Source organism: Necator americanus, chromosome V, assembly GCF_031761385.1.
Source record: "Necator americanus strain Aroian chromosome V, whole genome shotgun sequence".
NCBI classification, from domain to species: Eukaryota; Metazoa; Nematoda; class Chromadorea; order Rhabditida; family Ancylostomatidae; genus Necator; species Necator americanus.
Window position 1 is genome coordinate 9,566,282 of NC_087375.1, and position 16,350 is coordinate 9,582,631.

A 16,350-nucleotide genomic window follows, 5' to 3' on the forward strand; every position below is an offset into this window, starting at 1 on the left:
TCCCACTTATTAGCGCAACGTTTGTTCAAACTGTAGAATCTGCAGTATAAATGCCTAAGAGTGTGAAGCACCGAGAAGAAGCCTCTTCTGAACGTAGGGTTAGTAGGCTCTTCTCTTTATGAGCAAACAATATTCCAAAGAAGTTTTCAGGCAGAACTTCGTTCCTGTACAGGCATTTTCAAGCAGACTGCAATGCATTACGCACTTATTGTTGTAGGTTCTTTCTTCTACACGTGACGACTTCTTCTCGGTATTATGGGAAATTTAGGTTGCCCTGGCTGTGACTTTGATGGAATGTTTTGCCGCGTTACCGGACTGTGGCAAGGAGATGCCTAGTGTAGCACCTCCTCTTGACAGCAGTACAAGGAAGAGCTTGTCGGAGGGAGTTCTCGAAAAAGCACAGGGTGGCGAATTGGTTAGTAGTACAGAAACTGCTAACCAATTCGCGTCACGTTCCGTTTCACCTTTCGATGTTTGGAAAATAGTGTCCAGCACCTCTGTTTGTTAAGGAATACAACTGTTACCTGGAATACCTTGGATGGTTGGCATTGAACGACCCATCTGACAGTGAGCTGGGATGGCTTCCATATGAAGACACATACCTTCTCAACTTCAGGTACTCAACCAATCTTTTCATTTCAGATTAATTCCAAATTGAAATGTCCAGTTTTTTTTTTGTGAATTTAGCAAGAAGGGTGACAAAGGAAACAAACCGACAGAAGAATTCGTCACCGAGTTGGGAAAAGACACTAAAGTAACGGTGAGCAGTAGCTTCTACATCTCATAATCCTCACGCCTTCGCAAACGTTAAGATCAATTCCAGCAAAAACCTTGGAAACGGTTTGGTTGCAACTACATGTACAAAGAAGGAGAGCATAAATACATGTGCGTCTTCTATAACTATTAGGAAAATGATTACTGAAAGTATCACTGGATAAAGACTTCTTCACTTCTCTCATGTGTACTTCGACATTGTTTTTTTCTGAATTTCCTTCAAAATCAATGAAACGGCACTAATGAGGGGCAAAAAGGGCTGTGTTGAGTCTAGACCTCCAATCTGAAGTCTCCAATGAATGTGGCATTAGCACGATCACGCTCAACTTCCTCATCTAATCTAGAAAGAAGCATCTGGAACATCACTTATTTTACCTTGTCTCCCTAACGATGCAACTTACTAGAAAACCATAATACAAAGGCAAATCCGTCACCGTCTAACGTCTGGAATGCATGTATTTAAAGGCATCACCCCACGAATCTGAGGTGGTACGGATTTCAGGTGGAGTGTTCGTATACGGGATGGGAGACCATGGAGGGGGGGGGGAGGGGGTGATTCTGTCCATTTCTTCCTAATTGCCGTAAAAAACGGCCCGAAAGATACGGCTTCAGGCGTTCTTGCGCGCTATTTTGTACAGGGAGTTCGACTGGAGCGCGCCAGTCTTGTGCGGCGCCGCATCTTCCGGGACGTTTTTACGGCAATTAGGAAGAAATGGACGGAATCACCCCCTTCTCCATAGTCTCCCATCCCGCCTACGAATACTCCACCTGAAGTTCGTACCACCTCAGATTCGTGGAGTGATGCCTTTAATTCAATAAGCAGTTAAATTTGCCCAACACTCATGAGCTCGTTGCAAATTACCCACGCTTCGTTGAGTAACAAGTTGGGGCACGGGTACACGAAGACCTAAACGTCCTTATTCACAATTACTAAGATTAATTGAGAGAGATCACGTAAATACTCGTGAATTAAAATATTATACTTTATAATTCGTAGACAGGTTCCACCATTGGCAATTTTTTGAAATGCTGCCTTTACGAGGTTAAGAATTTTTGTCAATTTTATATAGTCTGGGAATGAGTTCTAAGGGACCAACAGTGATAGCTGGCTAAGAGAAATTTCAAAAAAGTGAAACAAGTGATAAAGTATCAAATTCAGAATCATTTAAAATTTAAGGACGCTTTTGCGACCTACTTTTGAAACAATGACTTGGAGAGGGTGGCCGATGAATTAATTCGGCGCTTCGACCCTCGAAACAATTCTGACTTCAGTTTGGAAAGTTTTGGAATTCAGAAGATTAGAAGCTGAGGATACGCAGAAAACATTCCGCTGCATTAGTCAGACTTTTTTTGATGATTCGTTTATAATGGAATAAATAAATAAAATTAATCACGTCTCTGCGGTTGCAGGTTGACTCGCTGTCAAGTACCTCGTGAGAAAATTCGATTGGAAATGTAGTTTCCCACACCGTTTTTTGACAGCAATTAGGAAGAATTGAGCTAGATCCTCCGTACCCATTTAAAAGTAAGACCCTGCTCTACGCCAAAATAGAATAATGTGTTTGATCCCATCGTTCAAACAGAGAAGTGTGAGGTATTGAAAAGGCAACTGAAAACTGCAACGTATCACATTAACCATCGGTGATTAATGTGATCTAATAACACTTAGTGCAATTAGTTAATAAAATTCTCTATTCTTCCCTAATGCATGCAAAATAATTTTTCACCTCATTCTACACACCTGCATATGGTTTGAATAAGATCAAGTACGTAGTTCTCAATAACAGCATATAATTATTTTCTAAAACAAATCCTTGCAAGCAACTGTATATCTCACTGTCGATTGCCGTTAGTCAAAGAACATCTTCTGACTCGCAATCCTGATTTACAAGGAACTTTGAGAGAAAACCAATTCACAAACTTGGACAGTTTCGTAGAGTTTTTCACTTTTTCAGGACAGAACGTTTTTTTGGGTAGTTAAATAGGTCAACATTAGAGGATACTTTGAAGATTCTACGAACTTCGTGTGAGAAAACGTGGTTTATGGACACTGCGCACGCAAGAGAGTATTGCTAACGTAAGAATTTTTCAGCAACTCAAACGCATCCCAGTGAAAGATGTGATGAATTTTATGAGCAATTCAGCCTGTCGAAATCAGTAATCCCCACTTTTCCCACAATCTCAAATTCCAGAACTTCAGCGGGAGGATTATTAGAGTTTTGTGAGCGATGAGTTGAAATTGTTTTACAAATAGATACTTTGTTTATTCCAAAACATTGAAGAGTTCACCAATTCGGCAATAATTGCAGATTTGGTGACGCTTTTTGTGAATTCAGATTAAATTAAGGGCCTCTGACATTTTTTAATTGTGAAAACGCCGCGAAAAATCCAAGCACAGTTTTATCCATAGGTTGATGCTAACGAATGTCTGCTGCAAATGTCGCTGGAATGTGTTAAGTTGGACAACATAAAAGGCGCTCAACTGATCACGTCATTGCATCGCATTGATTGCATTAAAGTACATTGCAGCTGCGAAGGGGCGAGAGTAGCGCATTTGCTGAGCGGTTCCGCAGTACGATCCTGCACGATGGATCAGTGGTTCAGATCCTCCCCAGGGTCAACCAAGACGTTCGCCCCTCTGGGTTTAAGAAACTGGTAACCGACTCCTTTAGGAGGATAAAAAGACTGTCTTGATTCATTGAAAAAAAAAACTGAAAAGCAGCACGAACTTTTATGAAGCTCAAACAATTCTGGATTGGTGTCGAACGCCTATGCGCATCTCCATAGGAATTCACCAACGCCTTCATCCTTTTATCCTTCTATTGAGTGTGTTCTTTCGAGAAATTTATGCAGGAAAAGCAGACTGGGATTTTGCCTGATCCTCACGAATTCCTCCACTTTCCGACTCCACCCTTCCCTCCGAATTGTAATCGTCTTCGTCAAATTTGCGAACGTGTTGCTGCAGGTCCTCTTATCTACACCACACGCTCTACCACTAGCCCTACAGGTACCCTATAGGTAATGCGAAAATTCACTCGTTTGCACTAAGTCGAAACTATACATTAATTTATTTTATTAACATGCACGCGTTTAAAGTATTATAAAGCTAGACTGAATGGCAAAAAAACCAAGATTCGGAAGGAATTATGGTGGAAAAGCGTTTTCAAGCTGGTAGTTATGGATTACGGACCTATTGTTGGAGGTTTTATCTTCTTAACCTGCAATTTTCCTCTGGTGTTATAAAAGATTTACACTGTATGCGCCGGGATTTTAAAGGAATGTTATGAAAAGTTACCAGATTGACCTACTAACAAATAACACCCACTCCTTTAGCAGCCAAATAAAGGGGGAACTGCTGGATGAAATTCGGGAAGAATAAATGGCCCGTACCATAAAAAACTTTACTGCTTGGTATAGTGTTCCACTGTTCGTTCATTGGAAATTACTGCACGATCTCTGCTCATCAAGGAGTACGGATGTGACGTAGCTCACAATTTTCTAAGAACTACTTCGTACTAACATTATAACATTTTAACTAAAATGTGTTTTAGTTGGACGCTAATTGCAATTAAGTGGAACAACTCCTTAAAAGCACCAGAAATTCGAAGAAATACTTCAAAATTACTATGTTTCAAAAAAGTTGTTTTGTACCACGTTCCACAAACGCACTTCAATAATTACAGTTCTGGAAGAAGCGTTGTGTGTAACGAAGTGATTACGGGTTCAAGTAACGTATGGTAGATGGGTACATGATGAGGGACAAGAACATTGACTTGACCCGTCAGCTGACCCTCGTCGGATGTTCTGTGGGAGAACAGCTGCGATTTGATCACGGCCAAACATTGTAGGTTTGTTTTGTTCAAATTTTCGTGAATTCGTTTCGATTTTCGAACCGAATTTCCGTGGAATTGAATTTTCTGCTTTTCATAAAGTGTGGTGTTCACATCTTTAGTTCATACACATGTATTGTTCCATCATGGAGAGAGACAAATTCTCACATCCTCTATAGAACTATGTTTTGTTTTGTTTGTTGTAAAAGTTTAAGTGTATGTTTTAAAAGAGGCATGATCATTTTTATGTCTGCCTTTTTCGACTGATCTTTGATTGAACAATTTCTGTTGAATGTATGCCGTGAAAGATATAGTCGGATTTTTCCACTGTAGAAATCTGCAGTAATCGCCAAAGACATCAGTAGCACCAACTGATGAGTTTATTCAATGACATAATCTAAAATGTACTTCATTGATCCAAGAATAAATAACAGCTTGTATGTTTGGTTCTCATTAGCTCTATTACCTCGAAAATGCACATCTGGATCGTCGAGGGTTGAAGGGGACGTCTATAATCCATATGCTCTCGATATTTTTATTTTCCCGTAATTATACATCCATTTTCATGGAAATTTCAAACCAGTTTATCTGTTACAATTCGAACACGTGTTCATACGTATCTCCTGACCTAACCGAATAAGTTATCACTGCTTCTTATTCTTCTTTCTTTTTAATAAATAAAGACTATAATTGCTTCTTGATTCCAGAGCATCACATGTACATGAAATTCATGTATATAGGTTTTTAATAGTTTGATGAATTTTCGCTTGACTCCTAGCTAAACAGTTTTTCAAAGCGGTCTTCATTACCACCGTTGCATTTCGCGAAGAAGACAAGGTAACAGAAAAAGGGATGAGTTCATTAGCCTTCTGGGACTTTTAAATTTAAACATACATGTCCTTGTTGCTCCAAACCCGTCGACTATCATCTGTTTATACGTCAGCACAGTTTAAGACAATCTCGCAAGAAATATCAAACGCTCATGGTTGACAGAATTGGGAGAATAGCCGTTATTGCAAAGAATGCGAAAAGAAACTGCTTGGACCTGATTCTGTGGCGACCGTGTAAAATACGATTGTTCAAAAATCTGACTTCTTAAGGGACGAGCTCTAAAATGACATGTAGATCTTCCCTCAGATGGAATCCAGAGGAGGTAATTAGACGTTGCCGCCGAGGAGATTTGAGTGGGAGTTCGGAATGACCTTTTCCGCCCCCTTCTAGATGCTGGAGCTGTTCCATCTGAGTTTGGAAACGATCATTTTTGTTTTACAATTTTCGACATTCCGACGGAAGTAACGAATGTTCTTGCCTGTCCGTGCTTCTTTGTCCAGTGCAACCGCTATTCTTTATTTGAGGCCTTCCTTTATCGCATCTTTACAAAATCGTGCGGGCTCAGTCGTAAGTTTTTGGTTGCTTGCAGGTCACACAGCTCAACGCTAACGTATTAGCTCTGGAGGTTCCGGAGGCAGGCATCTCTTTGTGCTTCTAAAACACTACTCTATCCACGCACTCTCGTGTATACGTTCTACAAGGGGATTAAACTCGTTGTCGATATTGTCCACTCTGCTATCTTTCCGAGAAGAAAAGCGAGAAGGTTTCGTCTTGACGATGGGCTTTGATTTAAGGACTTTGCGGCATTCTCTCTTCTCTGCCTTGGGAAAAAAATCCTATTCGAAGGGGTATGATTTTCCAATCTCATACATAAATTTGGTACATCTTCATGTGTCATGCGAAACCTAAGTCCCAAGTCTTGCGTGGAAACGAGAATTTCTAGAACTGTGAGTTCCTATGGGTAGTTCATGTCGCTACGATGATCTCTGAAAGCCTCCTTTCCCTGCTCATCCAACTGCAGGACATGTTTCTCAACGCAATTTTTCAGCAGTACTTTTAGATCCAATTTTGGCGTTGATATCGCGGAAAATGATTTTGTAGAAGATAAGATTTTTCTGTGGAAGTTGTTTAAGCCTAGGCTTATAGCTTCCAAAGCTTGCAGAGCTGCTCTAGAAAGCTTGCATCTTGATATTGGAGCGTAAGCGACGAATTCGGTGGAAACTTGTGTTGATCCACAACTTCTTTAAAGTGATCGTCCGATTCGGATCGGACAGACGGAGACACGGACTCCACAAACTTTCCCGGGGTATTTGCAGCATTTAGTGGGTGGTAACGCATAGTTTGTGTCAGTCCGACGTCGTACTTAATCTTTTTGGCATGCGTAATCAAATCTTCTATGGCAGCTTTCCATGCGTCGTCAGCCCAGACCGGCTTTCTAGTCCTTCTCCATCTCGGCGGATCAAGTAACTTCTGCAAACTGCATTGCCGCAGAAGGTTTTGCTCAAATGTCAAGAAACTCTTTGACATTACTGTATCCCACGAGTTTCGTGTAAGCATGTGGGATCCTCGCGTATGGACGAACGGAGCATGCCTGTTGGAGGCAACTTGAAACCTAGCAAAGTATGATAAAAACTGAACTGGCAAAAAACAGGGATTCAATTTTTAGAAGGAATTCTTGTGGAAAATACTGGTCGTTACATACTTGTCGTTTTAGTTTTCTGTTCTACATGTGACGTTTTTCTTTTGGTGTTATATAATACTTAGAGTGTGCAGGCTGTATTTTTGACAGATTCTCTGGGAAGAAATTTGGTAATACTCAGTATTCTTTAGACGACGGCATGAGAAAAGAGCTGTTGGATACAATTCAGAATAAAGTACCAAAGAAGAACAACAGTTTGGTAAGTACCGTGAAAATTCATTATTCAGGACAAAGTTTTCAGTTCGCATCTTTCACCAAACTTACCGTAACCTCCCTATTATCTTCCAAATGAAATATTGAGTAATTTTTTCAATTTTTTTTTCAATTCGGCGGTAAAGGCTCAAAGAGTATCAGCGGAGTGATGAATGAAGCTTTGACGACATGGGACCACCACTCTGATTTATATCCTCTCATTTACTCATAACACTACAATACTAACTATTATTAATCAACCAGTCTTTCCATGATATTTCTACTTACTGCTAAATGAAATATTCAGTAATTTTTCCGAAATTCAGCGAAACAGGCTCAAAGAATGGCAGCAAAGCTTTGGCGAAATGGGACCAATACCTTCGGGGTAAGCAGCAGCTCCCGCATTTCGTGGATCTCACCTCATCCTAATCATTGTGGACAATTTTAAATGGAACTTTGGATGCTTATAATACTTTGGATGCACCCACATTCACGAATATGGGAGAAATAAATTAATTTGCATTGCATTGCATAAATTCATTTCATTTTCGTTCTCTTGCGAATGGAGTGTTTTCTGAAGAAAAAATCGGGCAAAGGTTTTACCATTTTCCACATGTGTACTTCGACATTCTTTTTTTCGCTGAAATTTCTTCAAAATAAATCAACCAGTGATTTGACGAGGAAGAGAAGAAGTGGATCCACAATATTTCAGTTTTATTTCAAGATAAATGGAGGTGGTCCACGACTATGAGCAAGATCTCTCTCGCTTCTTTCCATAGTTCTAGAAAAGGCATATGGAAGAACTTTGTGTGATTATCTCCCCAACGATATAGCTTATTACGCGACAAATCGATTGGGATTCGGTCTCCATGCAAAGTTGAGGCCTCATCGAATTACATATTATATTATGTGACGCAAATAACAGAAAAGATAAGCAAAAAGTAGTCCGACATTCATGAGTGTGATGCGAATTGTCACATCACATGTCACACAGTTTTTTTCTTTTTGAAATAGGGCGAAACAGGCTCACAGAATGGCACAAAGCATTGACGAAAGGGGACTAATAACTTCCGGGGTTAGCCGTAGCCCCCTGAATTTCATGGGTCTCACCTCATTTTAAGCTTTGTGGGCAATTCTAGATGGAAACTCGGACAAATTTTGAATGCAACCGCACTAACGAAGATGAGAGGCATAAATCCACTTACATCTTCTTTCGCTGACAAAGTGTTTTTAAAAAAAATCGCGTAAAGGTTTCATCATTTTCCACATGTGTAGTTCGACATCCTTTTTTTCGCAGAAACTTCTTCAAAAAATGAACTAATATTTCGAGGAGGAAGACAAGAAGTGGATCCACAATATTTCAGTTTTATTTCAGAATAAGTGGAGGTGGTCCACGAGCATGAGCAAGATCACTCTCGCTTTTTCCATTGATCTAGAAAAAGCATTTGGAAGAACTCTGTGTGATTATCTCCCCAACGATATCGCTTATTACGCGACAAATCGATAGGGATTCGGCCTCCATGCAAAGTTCAGGCCTCACAAAATTCTATACTATATTGTATAACACAAATAACAGAAAAGATAAGCAAAAAGTAGTCCAACATTTATGAGCGTGATGCGAATTGTCACATCACATGTCACACAGTTTTTTTCTTTTTGAAATAGTCCGAAACAGGCTCACAGAATGGCAGCAAAGCTTTGGCGAAAGGGAACTAATAACTTCCGGGGGTTAGCCGTAGCCCCTGAATTTCATGGGTCTCACCTCATTTAAATCATTGTGGAGGCATTAATTAATTTGCATTGCATTACATAAATTGCTTTCCTTTTCGTTCTCTCGCGAATGGAGTGTTTTCTGAAGAAGAAAGATTTTATCATTTTCCACAGGTATACTTCCTCGTCGTTTTTAAAGCCGAACTTTCCGTATAACTGTATGGTTTCTTGAGTCTCTAAGGTCAGGAATAGACTAATAATTCGAGGAGAAAAAAATAAATGGAGGTGGCTCACGAGTAAAAGCGAGATCACTCTCTTTTCTTCTCATTATTCTAAAAAGAGGGTTGCGGATGAACTCTTTCTCCCCAAAGATGCAACTTGTTAGACGTTGCGGAACATTATAAAAACAGAAAATATAAGCGAAAGTAGTCCAATATTCATGAGCGTGACGCGGATTGTCACAAGAATTGCCCACAATGATTACAATGAGGTGAGACCCATGAAATTCAGGGGCTACGGCTAACCCCCCGAAGGTATTGGTCCCATTTCGCCAAAGCTTTGCTGCCATTCTGTGAGCCTGTTTCGCCCTATTTCAAAAAGAGAAAAACTGTGTGACATGTGATGTGACAATTCGCATCACACTCATGAATGTCGGACTACTTTTTGCTTATCTTTTCTGTTATTTGTGTCACATAATATAATATGTAATTCGATGAGGCCTGAACTTTGCATGGAGACCGAATCCCAATCGATTTGTCGCGTAATAAGCGATATCGTTGGGGAGATAATCACACAAAGTTCTTCCATATGCCTTTTCTAGAACTATGGAAAGAAGCGAGAGAGATCTTGCTCATAGTCGTGGACCACCTCCATTTATCCTGAAATAAAACTGAAATATTGTGGATCCACTTCTTCTCTTCCTCGTCAAATCACTGGTTGATTTATTTTGAAGAAATTTCAGCGAAAAAAAAAACAATGTCGAAGTACACATGTGGAAAATGGTAAAACCTTTGCCCGATTTTTTCTTCAGAAAACACTCCATTTGCAAGAGAATGAAAATGAAATGAATTTATGCAATGCAATGCAAAAGAATTTATGTATCTCATCTTCGTTAATGTGGTCGGATTCAAAATGTGTCCGAGTTTCCGTTTGGAATTGTCCACAATGATTACAATGAGGTGAGACCTATGAAATGCAGGAGCTAGTGCTTACCCCGAAGGTATTGGTCCCATTTCGCCAAAGCTTTGCTGCCATTCTTTGAGCCTGTTTCGCTGAATTCCAAAAAATTACAGAACATTTCATTTAGTAGTGTCTAGAAAAATTATGGAAAGACTAGTTGATTAGTAGTTGTTATAGTGTTATGAGTAGATGAAAGGAGGGGTTTAATTAGAAACAAGTAGTGTGTTATTGAGGAATAAAAAATGTTTTTCTCCGTCATCCATCAGAGTCCCTCTAGTGTGTTCCAGTTCTCAAATGACTCAACCTTGACGAGCGAAAAATTTTAAAGAATGAAAGATTCGAACGGAAAACTGTGTATTTGAAAAATGATTTTTTCATAGCGCTTACCAAACTTCTCAACTATATTCTTTGGAACTTTATTTTGGATTGTATTCGACTGCTGCTTTCCAATGCCGTCGTCCAAATAATTTTGAGTATAAATAAATTTCTTCTCAGAAAATCCGTCAAATTTATAGCCAACACTTACTAGGTATTTTATTTTAAAAAAAGAGTCAGATGTAGAAGAGAAAACAAAACAAAAAAAGAAAATGTAGAAGAGAAAACACAACAATAAGTATGTAACGACCAGTAACAAGCTCGAAAAAAAAAAGAAAAATGTCCCTCCTCAAGAATTCCTTCTGAAATTTGCGTTCTTATTTTTTCTCTTTTCAATTTTTATCTTACTTTAAACATCGGCATGTAGTTGAAACTTAGTTCCGACATTGCCCAGTCGCAATGAGGGAGGTTTTGATTGTTTTTTGATTTCACATAGGTGGACTCCAAGGATCGACTCCTAGGTTCTTCCAATACTGACGTGGGAACTCCTGCGTTGATCAGGCTAAAAACCTGCAATCAAGTTATTAGGATAAGGAAAATATTTCGGGACCGTCTACAACAGATGAGCTTCATTTCATTACATACGCGAGGATCCGACATCCTTAAACGAAACCCATGGAAGTAGAGACCCACAGCCTGGTCATGGCTTTTGAAACTGGACACAGGATACGGCAATGGCAAAGAGTCTCTTGATTCTTGTGGGAAGCCTCTTGCAGTAGTGCAAGAGGCGACGGTTAGCAGAACTTATCTAGGCTGCTGAAACTCAAAAGGACTGAAAAGGCGGTTTGTAATTATAACGTGCGTACGTTTCCATAGAAAGCACCCATAGAAGTATTACGCATGTTCGACTGTCTTTGAATCTAGGCGTGTTGGAACGTAGTTTTTAAACTGATTTCCTTGTGCTGTAGCCAAAGTTGATATTGATCATCTTTATTAAACAACGGCTAACGTTTCGGCGTTATCGCCTTCGTCAGAGCTTGGAAAATCGCCGAAACGTTAGCCGTTGTTTAATAAAGACTATCAATACCAATCTTGGCTACAGCTCAAGGAAATCAATTTAAAAACACCCATAGAAGACTTGGTGGCAAGCCAAGAAGATTAAGTACGGCGCCGTCAGACTGACCTAAGTGATACGACGCCACCAACTAAATGTCGTATATGACACTGGAGTAGTTAGTGGAGTTCGCGTCTCCGTCCACACGAGTATAGCAGTAAGCATATGCCCTTTCGAAGAGTAGACCATCCGAATCGGTTATACTCGTGTGGATGGTTAAAAAGATGTGGATCAGTACCAGCTTTAACCGTGTTCGTTTCTTCAACCCCAACATCATGATGCAAAAAGAAGTCTAGGTATTCTACATACGCTTTAAAAAAAATTTCACGGAGAAGATCATACGTTCATCAAGATCACTGTTAGCGATATCAACGCCAAAATTGGCTCTAGAAGAACGCCAAAAAACTACGTTTGGAACCATGTACTGCAATTCAATGAGCAGGGAATGGGGCTTTCAGAAATTATCGTGGCGACCAAAACCACCCGTAGGAACTCACAATTTCAGAAACCACGCAATTCTTGAGGAAACCCAGTGGTGGAAGGGGATATTGAGGATGAAGGTACTGATATGATGAATGGGCTGGCCCTTGCAAGCCATTGCTTAGGTTAGACGCACGTTCGTCAGTCACAAAGATCTATAACAGGCATTATTTAATTTTTATATTATTTATTCCTAACTTCCGAACGATTTGCGCAACACCTGTTCAAACAGTAGAACTGTGCCTCTACTACTATAAATTAACTGGAAAGTGAAGCAAAACCACACTATGAACACAGAATAAAATCAACTTTGTTGAACTTTGTAAGTTCCTTCTTGATTGCGCTGTATTTTAGAGAAATTTTCAGCGAAGACTTCTGTGAGCAGCGAAAATTCGTTCATACGAGTACGAGTTGCAGCTGGAACTAAATTGTACTCAGAATCTTTAATAAAAATAACATTAATAATTTTTTTATTTTTTCTATTAATAGTTTAATATAATTTATAATTACGGTAATTTTACAAATCTTTTCCAGCTCATCCTCGTTCGCTGTAAAACCAGCAATCAGTATGATGATAAAGTCTTTGCTGTTTCGACGGCTAATTATCTGCTAATGTCTAATGTCTAATGTAATGTAATGTAATGTAATGTAGTGTAATGTAATGCTGTCTAATGTAGCGAATGCACTTAGCACAATTACTCGTTTGCACACATTTTTTACCCGACATCAACAAATATTCCACAAAACCAGATTCGATTAAGGAAAAGGGATAAAGTTTCTGGCTTTAGTCAATCCGCTTGGGATCCACCACCACGTTCACTTCAATTCAGAATCGTTTGAGGTTTACGAACGTGTAACTGGCTCATACAATGATTTGCAGGTTTTAGGCAATGTGTTAATTCAGTGTTTTTATCCTCCCAGACTATTCTGGTACCAATTTATCGACCCCAGAGGGATGAAGGGCTTGGTGAGCATTAGGACTAATTTGAATCTCCTATCGTGCAGACAGTGCCATCTCTTACTGACTGCGCTACATCCACCCAAACCATAGTGATCTCTTTAGGAATGGCATAAAACTCTTTGCCCTCAGTTGCCATTGGATATGGTTTCTTTTTTTCCGCACACGAAATTGTCATAACCTGCCATTCTCGGGTGACGTTTGAATTTTTTACTGCTTGAAAGAGTGATGTCGAAGATGAAGACAAACAAACGTTTTCGCCGCCATGAAAAAACGTTCTAAGTCTATTCTTTAATGACACTTAGAGGTGGAACATTAAATCGTAAATAACTGCTTAGAATCAGAAAATAAAGATAATGATAACCAACAGTGGCGGTGGGTCCGGTTGCATTGCAGTAATGATAGATAGACAGCTTGGTGATGAACGTATGAAGATTTCATTGGATCTCATCGGATTGCAAGAAGAACGTTGCGTAATGGGAATGAGTAAAAGAAGTGTTAGAAGTAGAAAATCTGCATGGCCTGATCAAAATCCCATTCATGCTCTACCCTTGTCTTTTGCAGACAGAGATTGAAGTTGCTGTAAGAGAGATTCTTCTTTGAATTTGCCACTGGTTAATACACCTCAGGTTTGGATTTTTGAGTGTTCACACTTAATGGTAGATGTTTTTTTGAAGTCTTCCTCTCCGACAGTTGGTTGGTTGCTGCTTCCCATTCTTTCTATTTCACCGCGTGTTGGAGCCCACCTTCCTGTTGAAACATCAGAATTAAAAAACAGACACTTCGAACACATCGAACTTGGAAACTCTTCGAAATATTAGGCTGAATACATGTCCATCATAGAATCTAAAGCAGTAAGCTCTACTCTAAATCAGCTCTTCAGCCAGCCATACTCTAGTCCATTTACTCTCTGAAACACAAAATGAGTGCCTGTTCTTCGTACACGTAGTCAAAGTGTTATCCATTTTTTTAGAGTTTAATTCACCACCGAAGGAACCAACTATGTACCAATGGACTACGTTTTTCGTAAGTTGTTTCCGTGTACAATTTTCTTTACATTGTTTATCGAGGAGAATTTCAGTTGATGCTGCCCTTCTGTAGTTTGGGAGAACTCCAAGAAGCTGTTCCCGCATGCCTCGAAAATGACGAATTCACCTTAAACGGATCGATTAGGAGTCAGCTATATGACCGTATTTCCAAGCTGCAACCGTCGTTGGTAAGTTTGTGGAACCTTTGCTTATTTCTGTTAGTGAGAAGATGTTATTTCCTCAATATACGGGACAATGTTCAACAACGTATTCACATTTTAAGAAATATGATTGCGATCTGGAGTTAATGGGAGGATTCGTCTTTAACGAGCCCAAGAAAAACATGGAATTTCTCAAATATAAGAAAGTTCTCCTTTTCAACGTGTAAGAAATTTCGTAATTATTCTAGTTTACTTATTCGTGTATATGGTCGTTCAGGTGAAATTTTCACAATCCCAATGGCACCAGTGTAAACATCAGTTACCCCATTTCTATGAAACACTTTAATTTTCGTTGATTGTAGAGCTTCCCTTTCCTTTTCTTCTTCTTTTTATCTACATCTACGTCCCACCATTAAATTTTTCATGTTCTAAATTTAGTTTTGGGCAGAACGGTGCAAATCTAGAAAGAGCAATCAGATTATATACAGTTTACCACAGAAGGGCGATTAAAAAGGTGAGTACCGTCCTTTATGTTTGCAGAGATTTTTGTGAGATGTTAATTTCAGTTGGAAAAGAAAGAGTATTTTGGATGCAACTACATTAATGCGGACGACAAACACCAATTCATCTGTATTTTTGAGTGAAGGGAATGTTTTCACTACTTTCCGAATAAATTTGACTTTCACGTTATTTTTTCGAGAACAGTTAGACGAATTGAGAGTGATCACGATCATACCTATGATCTGCATACATGTACATACATATATTTTGTAAAGAGACCTCGAACTCGTCAATTTGGTGATGCCGTAATAGCTTGCTCTTCAGAAAAGAGAGATTTGCTCTTTTCTATCGCACAAACAAACAGAAACAATGAGGTATTGAAAAGAAAACTTATGGCAACAGAATCGTACAGGATAAGCACTGGTGAGTTGTGCGATGCAATTCACACGCATTGCAATTAACCGCCAAAATTTCTAATTCCCGGCAACTAGTTTTTACAGCATTCCTTGTACATCCATAAACATTTTAACAAAGTTATTGTTTTTAGCTTTTATTGGCTGTGTTTTTATCTTTTATACCTTTTATAAGGTGAAGTAAAATGTTCTGAGCATTTCTTCGCTTCAATTCGGCGATGAAATCAGCTAGAACTCACCGATTTAGATCAAATGTGCGCCGTTTTGTTCGGAAGCTTTGTTTATTTTGACGGCTCTTTCATAAATCCGTAATTGAAAAGTTCTCATTGGCAAAAAACGTAACCACCTCATTTTCGCAATTTTCACTTGATACCGTTTTTGAACCGTGAATAGAATTTTACAAATGCTTGAAAAGGTGATATTCGCTCGGTGCCTGGTCTATACTACATGTCGGGTGCTGTTAAACCACCCATGCAAGCTCTTAAAGCTTCTGACTCGTCGTTGCAAAATGTGTGCAGCCTGGCGATACTTTGATGGAACACAACAATTTTTTTTATTGGCCAAGCACACAGCAAAATCTTTCTGACCATTTATCTGGGCTTGGTGATCTTTTGGCCCTGCTCACCGCGATTTGACCGCGATCTTTTTCAGTTCTTGTACTCGTATGTCACCTTGAAATTAGCGTGGAATAGTACAGTATTGCCCCCCTCCCCTTTGTGATGTTTACATCGTCGGACTTGGCTCACTAAACGTAATTAGCGAAAACGCTCAGTAATTTTTACTTTACCTATTATTCTTCGCTGCCAATGATGGTGATCAAAGAGATTTTTCAATCTGGATTTGCAATGCAACTTCTGACGAATGAGCGATTTAGGCACGTTCATGGATGGGGACGATGATGATTCTTTTTACAGCCTATTTTCAAAAAATTGTTTAAATCTTTTGAAGACAAATTAGATGAGCGCAAAAAAATTTGCCACACAAGAAGTAAAGCACGGCAAATGAATCGAAAATCGTGTATCTTTGATGCTGACTTACTAATATTGAAAATGAACCTAAAGTTGAAGACTAGAAGAAATCTCTGGATCAGTTCGACGAGAGGAGAAGTACCAGAGAAAAGGATAAATTTTTGGAGGTAGGAACCACGTGTAAGAAAAAGTTGTTT

The 16,350-nt window shown here is 39.3% G+C and overlaps 3 protein-coding genes across 5 annotated transcripts; 2 read left to right on the forward strand and 1 right to left on the reverse strand.

Moving 5' to 3' along the window:
* Positions 1 to 50: 50 nt before the first annotated feature.
* Positions 51 to 907, forward strand: RB195_013396 (uncharacterized protein; the record flags this gene model as incomplete). The annotated part of the gene is made up of 6 exons (XM_064203188.1): positions 51 to 98; positions 151 to 213; positions 269 to 415; positions 510 to 616; positions 688 to 760; positions 824 to 907. The coding sequence occupies 6 exons, from the start codon at positions 51 to 53 to the stop codon at positions 905 to 907; spliced, it is 522 nt and encodes a 173-aa protein (XP_064059069.1).
* A 5,668-nt stretch (positions 908 to 6,575) lies between these two features.
* RB195_013397 (uncharacterized protein) lies at positions 6,576 to 6,992 on the reverse strand (the record flags this gene model as incomplete). Of its 2 annotated transcripts, none has more annotated exons than XM_064203190.1 (1): positions 6,576 to 6,992. In XM_064203190.1, one exon carries the CDS (start codon positions 6,990 to 6,992, stop codon positions 6,576 to 6,578), a length of 417 nt encoding a protein of 138 aa, XP_064059070.1. The 2 variants fall into 2 exon arrangements, with proteins under 2 accessions (XP_064059070.1, XP_064059071.1); XM_064203189.1 differs by having other exon boundaries at positions 6,576 to 6,962.
* Positions 6,993 to 7,273: 281 nt separating this feature from the next.
* Positions 7,274 to 14,915, forward strand: RB195_013398 (uncharacterized protein; the record flags this gene model as incomplete). 2 transcript variants are annotated; one of them, XM_064203191.1, is made up of 8 exons in its annotated part: positions 7,274 to 7,333; positions 7,653 to 7,711; positions 12,479 to 12,528; positions 14,056 to 14,108; positions 14,164 to 14,298; positions 14,394 to 14,494; positions 14,710 to 14,785; positions 14,838 to 14,915. In XM_064203191.1, 8 exons carry the CDS (start codon positions 7,274 to 7,276, stop codon positions 14,913 to 14,915), a joined length of 612 nt encoding a protein of 203 aa, XP_064059072.1. The 2 variants fall into 2 exon arrangements, with proteins under 2 accessions (XP_064059072.1, XP_013306917.2); XM_013451463.2 differs by lacking the exons at positions 7,274 to 7,333; positions 7,653 to 7,711; positions 12,479 to 12,528 and having other exon boundaries at positions 14,085 to 14,108.
* Positions 14,916 to 16,350: the final 1,435 nt, after the last annotated feature.